Consider the following 16,772-nt stretch of genomic DNA (forward strand, 5'->3'; position numbering starts at 1 on the left):
ATTGAATTGAATTGAAATTGAAGGATGAAATAAAACAGACAGCTCCAACAACACACAGTGGCCACTAAACATCTGACATAGATACATGATATATGACAGAGCACATGATGAACTCAAAAATAAAACACTCACATTAATATGTTGTGGATGTATAAAGTATATACTGTATATATGTGGGAAAGCATTGTATATATATACAGGATTGGCATGTATATAGTATGTAATGCTCAGTTGATAGTGATAAACATCTGGAGAAAAAATAATTATTGAAAGAAATAGTATTTATCCCTTTAAGAGAAAGAATATCCTAATATTTGCATATCTGTAGGACTTTTTACCAGTACACATATTTAAAGAAGGATCATAGTTATTTATAGTTTTTCACCTGGGTTCGTCTCGACGTTACAGTAATCCCTGAGGCCGATGGCATCAGAGTCTCACTGTGACTCATTGACCTCTGGAAGCTCACAGGCCTTCTGCATTTTACCTCCTCACATACATGTTTTTCATATCTTCTGTCACTGTCGTCTAAAGCGCGGTGAAGACTTGATTTTTACTGCCCTCTCTTGGCGGATCAGTGGCATCAGATCTTATGGTGAAGTGAAGGTTGTGTGCACTTTAAACTGTCCTGGTAATGCCACTTTCTGTTTGTCATTAACATTGACGTGACTTTCTTCCTCTCCATGACAAAGAAATTGTATGTAAAGCAATAATACAAGTATAGTAAGTGTCATTAAAGCTGAGGTAGGCATTTTTCTGGAAAAGGCAAAACAAATATCCCTCCTCCTGCAGCTCTTCCCTCTCTGTCCTCAGCCTCTCCCTTCATACCTGTACAAGCACCAGTCATTCATATCAATCATATGCGTCGTGGTTCAGATTCAGATGCGGTTTTATGGCAACAAGTTTCTTACGGTTAGCAGAAGCTAAATTATTAGCACCATTTAACGGTCTTTGAAATGATTTGCTCATATGTGTTTTGTTGCGTTTATCGTCAGACTCTCTTTGGGAGAATTGTCTTCTTTTTTCGGGTTGTTTTGCTGTAGGCAGTTTTTGCCGATGCTGGAATAGCAACTTTTTTTCTGCAGGATTTTCTGCCTCTGAATCAGGCTTTCACCATCTGAAGGACCATGGATGGATTAGTGAACGGGCCTACCGGGCACAGGCCCATGGGCCCATAAAGTCAGGGCCCATGAAATGCTCACAAAGAGATGTTAAATGACCCCTTGTATACACAAAAAGACACAAAAATGTCCACAAAGAGACAAAAAATGACTGTAGGGATGCAAAACCACTACAAAGAGATGCTGAATGACTGGAAAAAGACACAAAATAACTACATGGAGACAAAAGGTGACGACAAAGACACCAAAAAGATGCAAAACCACCACTAAAGGATGTGAAATGTCTAAAAATAGATGCAAACCACCACAATGTTAAATGACCCCTTGTATACACAAAACGACCAAAAATGTCCACAAAGAGACAGAAAATGACTATAGGGATGCAAAACAACCACAAAGAGAAGCTAAATGACTGGAAAAAGACACAAAATTACCACATAGAGAGAAACGATGATGACAGGGACATGTGAAAGGTCTAAAAATAGATGCAAAAACACCAAAAAGGACGCAAAATGTCTAAAAATAGATGCAAAAACCACCACAAAAAGAAGCAAAATGACTAAAAAATAGATGCAAAACCTCCAAAAAAAGATGCAAAATGTCTAAAAATTAGATGTAAAACCACCACAAAAAGATGCAAATTTGACAAAAAATAGATGCAGAACCACCACAAAAAACACGCAAAATTACGAAAAACAGATGCAAAATCATCACAAAGACATACAAAACAACTAAAAGTGCACATAGAAAGACCATAAAGAAAACCAAAACAAGCACACAGAATACTGGCACTGCGGTTTCTTCTGAATCTAATGAAACATAATTGATAAGAGTAAAAAAATGTGTGTGCCTATGAAGCCTGCGGGATCACACACAATATTTATTAAAACCTCCGCTCTTTACAAAAGCACCATAGAAACGAGAGCTGGGGTCGCTGCCGCAGTTCGATTCCCTACAATGAAATATTCTCTTCTGTAAACAAACAGAGCAATAAGCCAAATAACAGTCCAGCATGTGACAGAGAACGCTTTTGAATACGCGTTTGACAGCTCTTCTGTGATTAATTACTCTTCTGGACTCATGTTGCGTGCGTGTGTGCGTGTGTGTGTTATGTGTGTGCGTTGTGTGTGTGTGTGTGTGTTATGCCTGCATGTGTGTGTGTGTGTTCATGTCTGTGCGTTTGATGATGTGAGTAGATGAACAGGCTGATTATTGACATGCAGCAGTGAACATAACTTCAACTGATGTCTTCATTCTGTTAAGGTGAACAGCTAAAGAACACACACACGCACACACGCACACACACACACACACACACACACACACACACACACACACACACACACACACACACGCACACACACATACACACACACGCACACGCACAAACACACAAGCTCGTTTTTATGTGACAAAGTCAAAATCCCAAGTGGACGGAAGCTCTCTCTCCATGATCTGGGTCAAAAATGAGCGCTGCTGTGGCCCCGCTCCTGAGTCCTGGCTGCGGTCCCTGTGCTCATGAAAAAAGGGGCCTTTACAGAGCGCCTTCTTTTTAAAGAGCAAGGGGGGTGGAGGGGGAGCGGAGGTGGGGCTTGAACATACATAAGAGGCTAAAGACAGTCCTCCGGTCCAATTTGGCACAGCATCACCAGACAATTTGCTGCTGCTTCACCTAAACGAGGAAGCTGATTGGACCTTCCTTTTACGCTCCTGGGGCTTTCTTCCAGAAACACTAATCCACCGCGGATCTGCCAACTTTTGCACGACGCGTCAGTGATGAGCACAGGCCGCTCACTCAGAACTTTATCCTGTATGTCGAGTAACGTGACCGGGGGCCAGTCCCAGGGCTCGTTGCTGCAGCCTGCTTGGGACTACCTCCACCAGAACCACCATGACCTCCTGAGGAGCCCTCTGTTCCCCGTGGTCCTCTCCGTCACCACCTACTTCTTCCTGGTGGCTCTCTACACCCTCCTCGACCTGCTGGCTCCCACCTGGCCCCGCATCAACCGCTACAGGCTCCATCCCGACAGACCCGTCACCTGGCCGAACATCTGGACCACCCTTGGCGTCACCATCTACAACCACCTGCTTTACATCTTCCCCGCTACAGTCGCCCAGTGGCTGTGGAGACCGCCCACCCCGTTGCCCTGCGAGGCACCCACTCTCTGGAGCTTCTTCCTGGGCATCCTGGGCTGCACGGTGGTCTTCGACTTCCAGTATTACCTGTGGCACCTGCTGCACCACCGGGTACCGTGGCTGTACCGCACGTTCCACGCCGTGCACCACCAGTACAACCAGCCGTTCAGCCTCGTCACCGAGTACCTGTCCGGCTGGGAGTTGTTCAGCGTGGGGTTTTGGGCTACGGTAGACCCCATCCTGCTCCAGTGCCACTGCCTCACGACGTGGGGCTTCATGGTCTTCAACATCTACATCTCGACCGAGGACCACTGCGGCTACGACTTCCCATGGGCCATGCACAACCTGGTGCCCTTTGGCCTCTGGGGGGGTGCGCTCAAGCACGACACCCACCACCAGCGGCCCAGCACTAACTTTGCCCCGTTCTTCTCTCACTGGGACTGGCTGGGGGGCACGCACGCTGCACCGACTCCCCCGAGCCACGCTGCCACGGGGGAGCATGACGAGATGAAAGGGAGGAAAGACCAAAGAGCTTGAATTAATCTCTCATTGACTCTGTCGCTTTTTTTTACCCAAACTGCCTCCTTTGTACCGGCTCTCGCTCCGACACACTTGTGCTTTCAGAACCACTTTCTTGTCTGTCTTTTTGATATTATCACATTGACTCATTTCTTCTCTAACAGAAAAAGGAAATTCTTCACATTTACGAGCCCATTATCAGTCTTTACATTAGACTCTGGTAAGTTGTTGAGAAGAGTGATCCTCTATGTTGTGAACAATGGTAGTATAGATCCTCCTGTCCTGTTGGGACACTGTTTCTGTTTAATGTGGCTGTGTGAGGTTATTTCTCAGGATTAGTTTCCGTGCGTTGAGCTCTCGTTGAGCATGTGCCGATGGTAGATGATAGATGGTAGATGGTGTGATCCTTCAGAGCGATTACACACACACATTAGCACGTACATTGTCCCCCTCTGCCTCAGCACTGACCAAGCTCCCTCACACGCCTGAATAGCGGTCTTTTAGCTGCGCCCCAGTATGATGCGTGGGCGCAATACTAATCTGTCGCCCTCGCTCAGAGACAAAAGGCTTTTACTGGAAGAGTTCTCTGCAAAGGAAAAAGACAATATCTCTGTGATGCAACGGTGAAAATGGAAACATTTCACTTATGAGTTCGTGTTCACAGCAGCTGGTATTTAAATATGATGCATCTTGGAAAGAACGAACTAGAAATGTAAAGAAACAAAATCAAATGCAAATCAAATAAATTTCTAATGAAGCGCTGACTCCTTCACCTTTGTAGAAAAGTGTGTTTATTACGTTATGATTATGCAGCAGCCTCTTACTTGTATTGCAACAAACAAACAGCAGAGGTCCCTGTTGGTTGTTGGTGCTCCCAACACAGATCAGCGAGCAGAGGCTTCACACATCACACATCAAACACAGCAGCGTCTACTGTAACTGTTTTGACAGATTAATCTCCAGCAAGACAAAAGATACACACTTTTCGTGTCACCGCACTGTGGTGTGGTGTTGATCTCGTCCCACAGTGTGTGACTCTCTGTACTCTCTGTCGGCAACAACACCGGCAGTCAGAACCGGTCTGGCGAGTTCCTGGTTTAGTGAATTGACTGTTGCAACAGGTCGTGCTTATTTTAGACACACTGCAGTCAGACGACCCCTTGAGCAGAACTGTCTGCATGGCAATTACTCTACTACACTGACCTAAACAGACTTTATCCCTATGCTGCAGTGGCACGGGTCTCTGTGGTGCATTGTTAAAATCTTAAAAACAATACAAATAACTAAGGAAGTTAAATAAATAATTAAGGAAGAAAGCTGTCGAAACACTACATTCTTTAGACGTCTGTTGAGGTGTGAACAACTGGGATTTGTCCTGCAATCTGCATTAAATATGCAACCTCATCTTCTACATGTCAGTCTTGTGGTCAGAGGATTGTCACAATTTACTGGAACCTCAAAGCATAAGGTACATGTTGCATCATGGGAACATGCAACGCAAACCGCCACACGTATAGGAGTGTGCAACTGCTGAAGTAACTCCAGCTTTGCACACTTTTCTTTACCATAAAGGCAGCCATGTAAAAGCGGAAGTAGTTTGAACATTGAACCTTTAAGAGAGAGGATTGTTGCCACTCGAGTCTTTGTAAAGTTGAGCTAGACATGCCAGCAGGTTAGCTTAGCTTAGCTTAGCTTAGTGTTAAGACTGGAAACAGCTGTCCGCAGGGTGGAAAAAACACCTGCCAGCACCTCTGCATTTCTTATTTTAACTACACTTGTTATATCTCATTTGTTTGGTAACAAAACCAGAGTAAACCAGTGGGAACCACGTAAGCCCTAATTAAAAAACAGCATTTTACATGGAGTAAACTAACAAGATGCACTATTTGTGCATGAGAAGTGATCAGAGCTCATAATAATGGAGGACTTTCTAATGTTGCCATACCAACGCTTCTTGTCAAAGCTGAGCAAAGGCTCCAGGTTTGCTGTTATGAGAAAAACACAGCGTTGAATGTGCGTACTTGCACCACGTAGACCCTTAAAGGTCACATATTATTATATATATAATTATTATTATTATAAGGCAGGTTGAAGTGCTATATAAATACTGTGAAAGTATCAAAACCCTGAATCTAGAGATTCAGCGTTCACACAGCGTTAGTTATTCAGAAACTGTGCCTTTCAACGGTCGGGACTTCCTGTACCGCTGTGATGTCACAACTATACCATATATATATTACATATTATATAGGTAGAAAGTGCCGCTGCAGTATAGAGATGTCTATAGGGTATATGCATAAGACCCCGAAAGTCTGACCAATCAGACTGGGCCCGTTCAGGAGGGGGTCTTAGGGCGTGATCACACTGTCCTTTTGGCCGCGGCCAAAACCGTTTTTTTAGCTAAAGCCTAGTACCTTTAAGCCATGTGAGTGCACCCGCTCCGCGCTCAACTGCGGCCAGCGGACCGTCCACGGCCCGCTTGAAAGAGGTGGGCTTTAGCGGAGCCGTTTGCACATGTACGAGCACGAGCGTGCGCACGTGTATGAGCACGAGCCCTACGGCAGTGGCGTTATGTGCGCCTGTTCGGACATAGAAAATAGAAGGAGGGACCATGCGCGGACATTTAACAACAACAACAATGGCGGTGAAAGGTTCACGTTGGTGTGATGCGGAGGTGGAGTGTTTACTGCAGATTTGGTCGATGAAAAGATTCAAAAACAGTCGACAAGACGCACAAAAACTCCGAGGTCTACGGAAAGATTTGTAAACAAAGCCACACACACGCGGTCAATGCGTGTGACGTGTTACGGCGTGATGGCGTATGGACAGCAAGAAGCATTGGCCGAGGCCCAGGTAGTGTGAGTACAAACGGGGCTGGGGCGCGGGGGGAGAGGGAGGGGGGACAAGTACCCTAAAGTCCGGGTCTCGGTCCGGGAGGACAGTGTGATCACGCCCTTAAAGAGACAGGTGCTAAAACGGAGCGTTTCAGACACAGAGAGTGAATACAGACGGACAGTAGGAGAAAAATAATGTGCTTTTTGAACATTTAACATATTATTATATATAATCATTCATTCATCTTCAACCGCTTATCCCTGGGTCGGGGTCGTGGGGGTCTGGAGCCGATCCCAGCTGACATCGGGCGTGAGGCGGGGTCCACCCTGGACAGGACGCCAGTCTATCACAGGACACATAGAGACGCACAGAGACAGACAACCATTCACACCTACGGGTGATTAAGAGTCATCAATGAACCAAACACCTGCACGTCTTTGGACTGTGGGAGGAAACCGGAGAACCCGGAGAAAACCCACGCAGACACGGGGACAACATGCAAACTCCACACAGAAGGGCCCAGGCCGGGATGCGAACCGATATTCTAGTGGAAACCTCAGGTATGTATCCTGAAAATGAGCATATTACAGGACCTTTAAGGGATCTGCAATTCCATCCTATATCATTATTCATGGTCATGGATTCTCTCTCTCTCTCTCACTCACTGGATAATTCACGATGTACCGAATATTTAAGAAAATCCCAACCCAATAAACTGACTCTTTCCTTTCTCAGTTTTATAATCCATGATTAATCTGATTCTACTCCTGGCACTTATGCTCGACAGCCTTTTAAAAAACGAGCCCTGCGTTCTTCACAAAGTACCGTAATGTAATATGATCAAACACGAGTCACGAGAGTTTCTGTTTGCCCTGGTCACACGGTCTTTTACTGTGTAAATGGAACACGGGCGGGGAGCGGCTCCGTCCCCGACGTCTGAAAAGAAGGCATTCCACTCAGGGCGCTGACAAAAGGTAAGATGACACCTGCACAACAATCATTTACATGTGAGCTCTGCCTCAACCAGTCATCAAACGGGAAGCTATCTCCATTCAGTGTGTGTGCGCGGACCTGGGGGAGGGGGACGGCTCTTTGGGTGGGGCTGTTGCCTGAAAACACACCACTGCACTCACTTCTTATCTAGAGATAAGAGAGAAGAAGCGTTCACTTTGGGTCACAGTGTCCTTTAAGAAGAAAACACCTGGTATTAAAGCAGGATCAGCTTTATTTTCATTGCCGATTCCTCTGTTGATTACTCTCTTGATTATTCATCAGTTGTTTGGTCCATAAAATGGTGGAAAATGGTGTTTCCCAACACCTTCAAATGCCTTTTTCTGTCCACAACTCAACATATATTCTGTTCACTGTCACAGAAGAGGAAATAAGACGGAAAATAAGCTTTAAAAAAGCCTTTTTTCCCGTGAAAATCATAATAGTTGACGATTGATTCAATGGACTGACATCTAATCTCTTAATCATTGCAGTTGTTGGATGAAGGAGATTGGAAATGACAATCAAATGTAGGGCTAAAACCCACTGTGTGAAGTTAAATAAGAATTAAGAGAAAGGTTGCATCAAGACCTAAAGAGTGAAAGGACTTGTGTGTGTGGGTCAGGAAATACCAGGTAAATGGGAAAGCGAGCTGTGTGGCTTGGATATGAAGGTGAAACGTGGTGCAACACTGAAACCACAACAACCTGTTTGGGTCACCCTCCTGACGTGTCACATCCCGCTCTAACACATTCTTTCACCTCCTCCACGTAGACCCTCTTTTCCTGCTGTTCACTCAGGAAACACTGTGGTTAACAATTAAAGTCATCGCTAAACTACCAAAAAACAAACAACAACCACGACACATTCCATGGATTCCTAACATTTCCCCAAGAGAACGATCCCTGACAGTGTGTCTGACTCCGCTCTGCAGCTGCGTGACGACGGTGAGTCACTGTCGCAGCTCACGGCACAGGAATTCAATCGGTTACGTCACATTAAAGAAGGAGTTTCACAGAAACTGCATCCTGTTGTTTTATCGTTTATTATAAAGAAACTATGTAACAGCGCCACCTCTTATCTCATCACTCTCAAAATTCAAATCAACTTCTTTAGCACAGGTGGTTTTAAAATGACAGGATAAAACATGATGGCGACAGGAAGTAGAACAATTATATATTAATGAGTACAGCTACTTGATATTCTCTCCTGCTCTTCAGCTGGACCACCATGGGACCTTATTTCAGAAAAATATATGAATAATAGTAAATGGCAAGAGAGAACTAAGAGTTTGATGCTGTTTAAAATTGAACCAGAAATCACACGTGATGTTTGTCAACTTAAAAGATAATTTTGCAAAGTTAAGAAAGTCAAAAAAGTAGCAGTTTGTCGTGAAACTATTGAAGCGTAAGGCTGTGATAATACGCAATTAGGAAGACACAAAGGGTAGAAAGTTGTGTCGTTCTTTCGCTTCTTCGGCTGATAAAAACGCTCCATGTGTCGCGGAACATAGCTAAGTTAGCTCGCTAGCTAGCTAGCTTAAATGGCAAGAGAGAAACAATAGTTTGATGCCGTTTAAAATTGAACCAGGAATCACACGTGATGTTTCTCAACTTAAAAGACAATTTTGCAAAGTTAAGAAAGTCAAGAAAGTAGCAGTTTGTCGTAAAACGGTTGAAGCGTAGGAGCTGTGATAAAACGCAATTAGAAAGACACAAATGTTAGAAAGTCGTGTCATTCTTTTGCTTTCCAGCTGATGAAAACGTTCCATGTGTCGAGGAACATAGCTAAGTTAGCTCGCTAAGCTAGCTAGCTAGAGAGCAAGGTGATTTACAGCTTAAATACACGGCGAACGGATGAGCAACGTACGCGGGCGGCGCACAGCGGGTTTTTTCTTTAACTGCTGCACAGACTCCGTCAGTAGCGCGTGGCTTCACCGAGTGCATGTAGAGTTTTGCCAAATGCTAATGCGGTCGTTTCTGCAGGTAACGAAGAAGAAGATGTGCTGCCTCACATTAGCCTCTGGTACAATAAAGTGTGCCTCTTAACCATTTTTCAAAACAGATCGGATGTTTTTTACACAGTTGCCTGTTGGAGCCGTGTTTGCAAGGCGTCCCATGTTTGTGGCTGTTCTGCACGACCATAGATGTAGTTCACGGAGCGGTTTCACACATGTGGTGATACGACAAACCTCCAACAAACTGGGACATGCAAAGGTATGTTCTAAATTGAAAAACATCATATGTGTAATAATTGGCTTTTTGTCTCTCGCTGTTCTTTACTCTACAGATGTCTTTTCCGCCTGAAGGTCTCAAGCAGGGAGCCTGAAAGAAGAGCGAACTCTTCAGGTTCATTTTGTTCGTCCATTTGCTTCCAATGCTCTTCAGTGCAGTGAACGCGTCAGTCAAAAACTTGGGGGGGGGAAAAACACCTTTGTGCAGCAAAGAGAACATAACTACAGTCTTTAACGCGCCTTCCCTCCTTTTTTATATGTACACGCACACAGAAAATATGTATTCATCGTTGAAATAGTTCATAATTACGCAATATACATCTTCACATTAAGAGTTCATCTTTGGTTAGCTGCTGTTTTGAGGTTACCTGGTTACGTTATCACACAGTTGTACTGTTTCTCAGCGTCACAGCGTCTGTACCGTGGTGTTTTCAGTAGAGCACAGAGCGAGCACAGGCATGAAAATCCCAAGTCTTTATCTGATCTCTAACAGGAGCTGCTCTGTGTGTTCCCGCTCTCCGACACGTACGACTTGCTCTTCCTGGAGTATTTCATGGAGCTGAACGACACCCTCATCCTCTCCACAGTCCTGCTGCTCCTGCACAGCAGCGTGTTCTTCACGTGGTTCCTGAAGTCCTCCGACACAAAGTAGTAGATGAACGGGTCCAGGCAGCTGTTGAGGCTGGCCAGGCACAGCGTGGAGATGTAGAAGCCGTACCCGTTATTCGCCACGCCGTCCTTCAGCAGGGAGTAGTGGATCACCAGCATGATGTTGCTGGGGATGAAACACACGAGGAACGTCACCAAGACGGTCACGATCAACACCACGGCCTTCTGGCGGTTCTTGGAGGCCGTGCTGTCCGCCATGTTGTTCCCGAGAGCCCTGAGGAGCAGAACGTAGGCCACGACGATCACAATACACGGGACGAGGAACACCACCAGACCCATGAAGATGAAGTAGAAGTACGGGAGCCGCACAGAAGGGAACGGATCGAGGCGGTCCTCGATGATGTTGACGTCGTGGCAGGTGGTGATGTTGGGGTCTTTGAGTTTGGCGGTGTGGTCGTACAGGTAGAGAGGCGTGCTGGTGAGCCACACGAAAGCCCAGATGGCCACGCAGACGCCGATGGCCACCTTGTTGTTCTTCCTCTGCTGGGACAGAGGGTGAGCCACCACCCAGTACCTCTGCACGCTGAGGCAGGCGATGAAGAGCACCGAGCAGTACATGTTCCCGTAGAAGAAGCTCACGAGGACTTTGCACAGCGGCTCGCCGTAGATCCAGTCGTTGCCGTTGAAATGGTAGGAAATCTTTAAAGGCGTCCAGATGACGAAGAGCAAGTCAGCGAGCGCCAGGTTGGCCATGTAGATGGAGGACGGGTGCTTCTTCTTGGTCCTGAAGAGGAACACCCAGATGGCCATGCCGTTGGCAGGAAGCCCCACAGCAAACACGACGATGTAGACGATCGGGAGGAAGACGGTGGTGAGGTCGCTCTTCAGTGTGTCGGACGTCGACGAATCAACGATATATTGGTCGGAGTTTTCAGGGTCCTTACTCGCGATAAATCCTCGGGATTTCCCTAAAACAATACAACAAATTAGACACATATTATGGCTAAAAATGATAAACGATTAACTATTTAAGTAATTTATCAAACCAAACTATTAAATATTCTCAGCTTCTTACGCGTGAGGGTTAGAGGCTTTTCTCTGCTTTATAAATATACATTATAAACTGAATATGTTCGGATATTTGACACTTAAAGGTTAAAGAAATAGGTTATTTCTGCAACGATTAGTCAGCTAATTAATTAGTCTTTAACAGGAAAATAACTGGCAACTATTGTGATTATAGATTAATCGTTAAAGCCATTTTTCATGCTACAATATTTTGTTTTAAATCATAATTTTAGGCTTTTGATCAGACAACATGCTATAACTTTGGCATTTTAGACACTTTTAGGTTAAACAAATGAATGATTTTGATCTTAGTCGACGAATCGTTGCAGCTCTTCTGCCAAAAATGTCTGTCCCAGTCCAGGGTGATGTCTTTTATGGTCCAAAACTCAAAGATATTCAGTTCATTATGATATGAAAACAAAGAAAAATAGGAAATCTCCACGTCCCAGAGGGTGAAAACAACATTTTGTCAACAAACAGAAAAAGAATCGCAAACTATTCTGTTAAAAATGAATCGTTTAAAGTGATCTGTCGTGCAAAAATGGCAGAAAATGCTGTTTTCAGCTTCTCAAATGTGACATTTCCTGCTTTTCTCTGCTTCACATGTTTTTGTTTAATCTTTACTGAACATTTTAAACTTAATAAAGCAAATTAGCATTAAAAGGTAATGCAAAAATAAAAAAGATGGGATCCTCAGAATTCAAAGCAATGAAGAGATGACTCATATAATATTAAGTTAATAATATTAATAAGTTAAAACTGGTTCTACCCCCTCAATAATAAAGTATATTTGGGGTTTGAAGTGACAAAACAAGACATTTAAAGACAATTACATGTTTGAAACCATACCATTAATCCACTAATAAGCATTATTATATTTTTAAAAACTATCCCTGTAGGTGAATTAGTGACATGTAAGGTTATAAAATCACAACACAGCTACACGGAAATAAGACGTATTTCCCCTGATCTCACGAGATTTGACACACGATATCTGCATTATTTATGAAATATTTTACACAATATAAAAAACACAATTCCCGTCAAAAAGTTTGTTTTAAAACATTCAGCTGAATAAAGTTAAATATTAGATGTTTGTATTAATATCCTCTCTCTTATTAATACCGTCTCGTGAGCTCGGTATGTGCGCGAGCTCTTTGAGCCAATAACCAGAGGACATTTCCGGTCTCACCTGCAGCGTTTGAGGCAGAGAAGCAGCAGCAGAGGAGCAGCAGCGACAGGCCGCGGGTTAGATCCATGTCTGCGGGAGTTCTTCACGGTCCCTCGGCTTCACTCTTCTCTAACAGCCTCTCCCTCCAGCGGCGCGTTAAATGTCGGAGGAGTCCTGAACCCGTGAAGGCCGCACCCCGAGACTACCTGTCGGTGCGCCTGACGTCACCGGGGCCACGCCCCCCCCCTGTGAGAGGTTTCTATGGAGACCAGAGGACTCACGAAGAAGAAGAAGAAGGACTAAAGAAATAACCAACTTGTATTAATATCTGTATTTCGGGTTTTTTCTGTTAAATCTTGCCGCAGGAGAAGGAAACATGTTTCAAACATTTCACAATTTGTTGCAGCAAAACTTTGTAAGTCCTCAGTCTTATGCAATAAATGCTGTTTTAAAAAAAATCAGATTTATATTAAATGTTCTCCTTTAAAAGAAGTGTTTAAGTTAAATGCAGATGCTTGGTTTCTGTATTCTTTGTTTTGCGTGGACACGTGCAGTTTTATTGGAAACAATGTGCACACTGAGCTCTCCTCTATGATTCAGTTGCTAATTTTATGCAACTTTCACTGCAGCTAATGATTATTTACACGATTATTTATAATATACATCTGATGATTGAGTAACCAGTTTTTGAAACATTACAAAATATTGAAGAATGTCCGTCAAAGCGTCCTCAAGCCCAAAGTGATCTTGTTTTCCTCCATAGAAATCCTGTTCACTGTCACGTAAGACAAGTAAAGAAGAAGAAGAAGAATTACTTTATTAGTCCCGCAACGGGGAAATTGAATTTTTTTTCACTCTTATTATTAATCATGTCACACACACACAGGACCTATATACATGCAATTGAGGAGAGATGTTAGAGCGAGGGGGCTGCCAGTGACCGGCGCCCCGAGCAGTTGGGGGTTCGGTGCCTTGCTCAACAGCACCTCGGCAGTGCCCAGGAGATGAACTGGCAACTCTCCAGCCACCAGTCCACGCTCCATACATGGTCTACACAGGGACTTGAACCAGCGACCCTACGGTTCCCAGCCCAGTTACCTATGGACTGAACTACTGCCGCCCCAAAAGCAGCAAGTTGACACATTTTAAGACGCTGTCAACATTAGGAATACTGGCTTTTTTTTCTTATAACGTTAGATCACTTATTATGGCAGATTAATTATCTGTTAACGGACTAATTAACTACTTATTTCAGCTCTATTTTCAACATGTTATTACACTCTCAGCAGGCACCATGGATGTAAAGAAAGAAAAATAAGCAGTTTTAGAAATAACGTTCTATTTTATGAACATTATTAGACTAAATATCCTCTGGTATGCACTAACCTCTTTTCTCATTTGTCTTTGTAAATCAAAGATTTAAAAAGACACCATCTGGTAGTTTAAAGAGCATGTTCTCTGTCTTCCCTTCCTCATTGTCAGAACCGCCCTCATCATGAAGAAGAGGAAGCGTTCACTCTTAAAAACAACACTGACGCTGACGGGTTAGCAGTGTAAATATGTAACTGACCGACGTGTTCATGTGATGTTTGTTTTACTCCTGTGAGAACCTGAACTGTATGCAGGAGTGCAACATCATTTAAGTATTACAACATTATTAAATCATCTTGTAAGATATGTTTTAAGACCTTCAAGGAGTTGTTTTTCAGAGGCACAAACTCCAACTGTACGTCTAATATTTTGAGAAACACACCTTTCTTTGTGACGTTGAACACATCTCATCTCATCTCATCTTCAGCCTCTTATCCAGGGTCGGGTCTCGGGGGCAGCAGCTCCAGCAGGGGACCCCAAACTTCCCTTTCCCGGGCCACATTAACCAGCTCTAACTGGGGGATCCTGAGGCGTTCCCAGGCCAGTGTGGAGATCTAATCTCTCCACCTGGTCCTGGGTCTTCCCCGAGGCCTCCTCCCAGCTGGACGTGCCTGGAACACCTCCCTAGGGAGGCGCCCAGGGTTCATCCTTACCAGATGATCCTGAACCACCTCAACTGGCTCCTTTCAACGCAAAGGAGCAGCGGCTCTACTCCGAGTTCCTCACGGATGCTGAACTTCTCCCCCTCTCTCTAAGGGAGACTCCAGACCCCCTCCTTAGAAAACACATTTCGGCCGCTTGTACCCACGACCTCGTTCTTTGAGTCCTGACCCAGCTTTCATGACCACAGTTGAGGGTAGGAACCAAGATTGACCGGTAGATCCAGAGCTTTGCCTTCGTCTCAAAGGTGCGGTAGAGCGACTGCAGCTCCGCCCCCGCTGCTCCGATTCTCCGGCCAAACTCACGCTCCATCGTCCCCTCACTCGTGAACATGATCCTGAGGTCCTTGAACTCCTTCACTTGGGGTCAGGACTCATTCCCTACCTGGAGTTAACAATCCAGTTAACGTTGAACACATCCCACTTAAATACAGTTTATCATCCGGATAAATCTCGTTTCCACTTTAGAGAACACAGAGTGGATGTTCACACTGAACACTGATCCTGTCTCCGTCTTATTTGTTGTATTATGTGGAGTGTAAAAGGTGTCACACGGTCGCAGAGCACACGGGGACTTTTGGAAGAGCGACGCATGAACAACGAACTACGACCAAAGGTTAAATACGAGGAGTGTTTTGAAAATAAGGAACACCCGGCATGACCTTTACAGTCGCCTGTCTGACAAAAACAGCAGAGCAAATGTCAAGTTAAGACTTTTGAAAACTCTTTTTTAATATCACACAGAAAGCAGTTTAATACCTTTTTTGGTTTTTAATTCAAATGACGTCACCTGGAAACAGTTTTGAGGGCTGAAAATGGCCTAAACAGGAATGGGACAGCCCTTTGTGGCGACATATCACGTTACCTTGACAACGGCATAACATTATTTTATATATTTTTACCTTCTTTACAGCTGAGGAAGAGTTGAACATCAAATAATGCATCATTAAGCAAAAATGAAAGGAAATGGTTGATGAATAAACCAGGCGTGCACGCTGACAGCCAAGTGCCAGTCCTCCTTGTTTACCACTTAACAAATAAACACAAAAAAACGTACCCTGTGTTTCATGTCACATCACTAGGAGTTGTGGGTATTTCCCTCAGGCAAGTGTTCATATTTGCAGACTCACAGAAAGTGTTCAGGCATCAGCCCTCATGGATTTACTAATGCGCCGACCGTGAGGGTGGAGGTCGGGATTCAACCTCAGTGACACCGAGTCTGTTCTGGAGGTTAACGTGTCGAAAACCAAAAGGACATGATTGAAGTTCACACCTAACCTGACAGACGTCAAGGGGAATAAACAGACCTACACTGATGCCTCTGTCCCGTAGAAGTGTTGAGTCTGTCATTGTGAATCCAGCCAATAAGAAGGAGTTCAGCACAGTTATTGGGGTGAGTCAGCTGCAGCTCTCTGACCTCTATTACAGGCAAGTTCATCTTCATTCATCTTCAACCACTTGTCCCTGTTGGGGGGGGGGGGGGTCTGGAGTCGATCCCTGCTGACATCGGGCGTGAGGCGGGGTCCACCCTGGACAGGACGCCAGTCTATCACAGGACACATAGAGACAAACAGAGACAGACAACCATTCACACCTACGGGTGATTTAGAGTCATCAATGAACCGAACACCTGCACGTCTTTGGACTGTGGGAGGAAACCGGAGAACCCGGAGAAAACCCACGCAGACACAGGGACAACATGCAAACTCCACACAGAAGGGCCCCAGACAGGATTCGAACCCGAAAACCCTCTCATTATGAGGCGACCGTGCTGACCACCACACCACCGGGCCGCCCTGCCAACGTACAGCACAACAAAATTTACTTTGAGCAAAGACTCCCAGGCCTTATTAGTGCGCTCAGCACGACTCACTGTCAAACTATCCTAGAAACTTTAAGTAGAACGCCTCCTCAGCCTGAAATCCAATTTCAATTCAATTCAATTTTATTTTCAGTGCCAAATCCAAAACAAAAGTGATCTCAGGACACTTTACAGAGTAGGTAAAGACCACACTCTATGACTTATTTAGGATTTACAGAGACCCAACAATTCCCCCGTA

General features: G+C 44.6%; 2 protein-coding genes across 2 annotated transcripts; one reads left to right on the forward strand and one right to left on the reverse strand.

Moving 5' to 3' along the window:
- Positions 1 to 2,897: 2,897 nt before the first annotated feature.
- ch25hl2 (cholesterol 25-hydroxylase like 2) lies at positions 2,898 to 3,794 on the forward strand (the record flags this gene model as incomplete). The annotated part of the gene is made up of 1 exon (XM_083929525.1): positions 2,898 to 3,794. The coding sequence occupies one exon, from the start codon at positions 2,898 to 2,900 to the stop codon at positions 3,792 to 3,794; it is 897 nt and encodes a 298-aa protein (XP_083785651.1).
- A 4,875-nt stretch (positions 3,795 to 8,669) lies between these two features.
- Positions 8,670 to 12,820, reverse strand: f2rl1.2 (coagulation factor II (thrombin) receptor-like 1, tandem duplicate 2). The gene is made up of 2 exons (XM_083929631.1): positions 12,704 to 12,820; positions 8,670 to 11,411 (listed from the first exon to the last, which is right to left on the reverse strand). Exons 1-2 carry the CDS (start codon positions 12,768 to 12,770, stop codon positions 10,321 to 10,323), a joined length of 1,158 nt encoding a protein of 385 aa, XP_083785757.1. The 5' UTR covers positions 12,771 to 12,820; the 3' UTR covers positions 8,670 to 10,320.
- Between the last annotated feature and the right edge of the window lie 3,952 nt (positions 12,821 to 16,772).

Source organism: Echiichthys vipera (assembly GCF_963691815.1).
Source record: "Echiichthys vipera genome assembly, chromosome: 16".
NCBI classification, from domain to species: Eukaryota; Metazoa; Chordata; class Actinopteri; order Perciformes; family Trachinidae; genus Echiichthys; species Echiichthys vipera.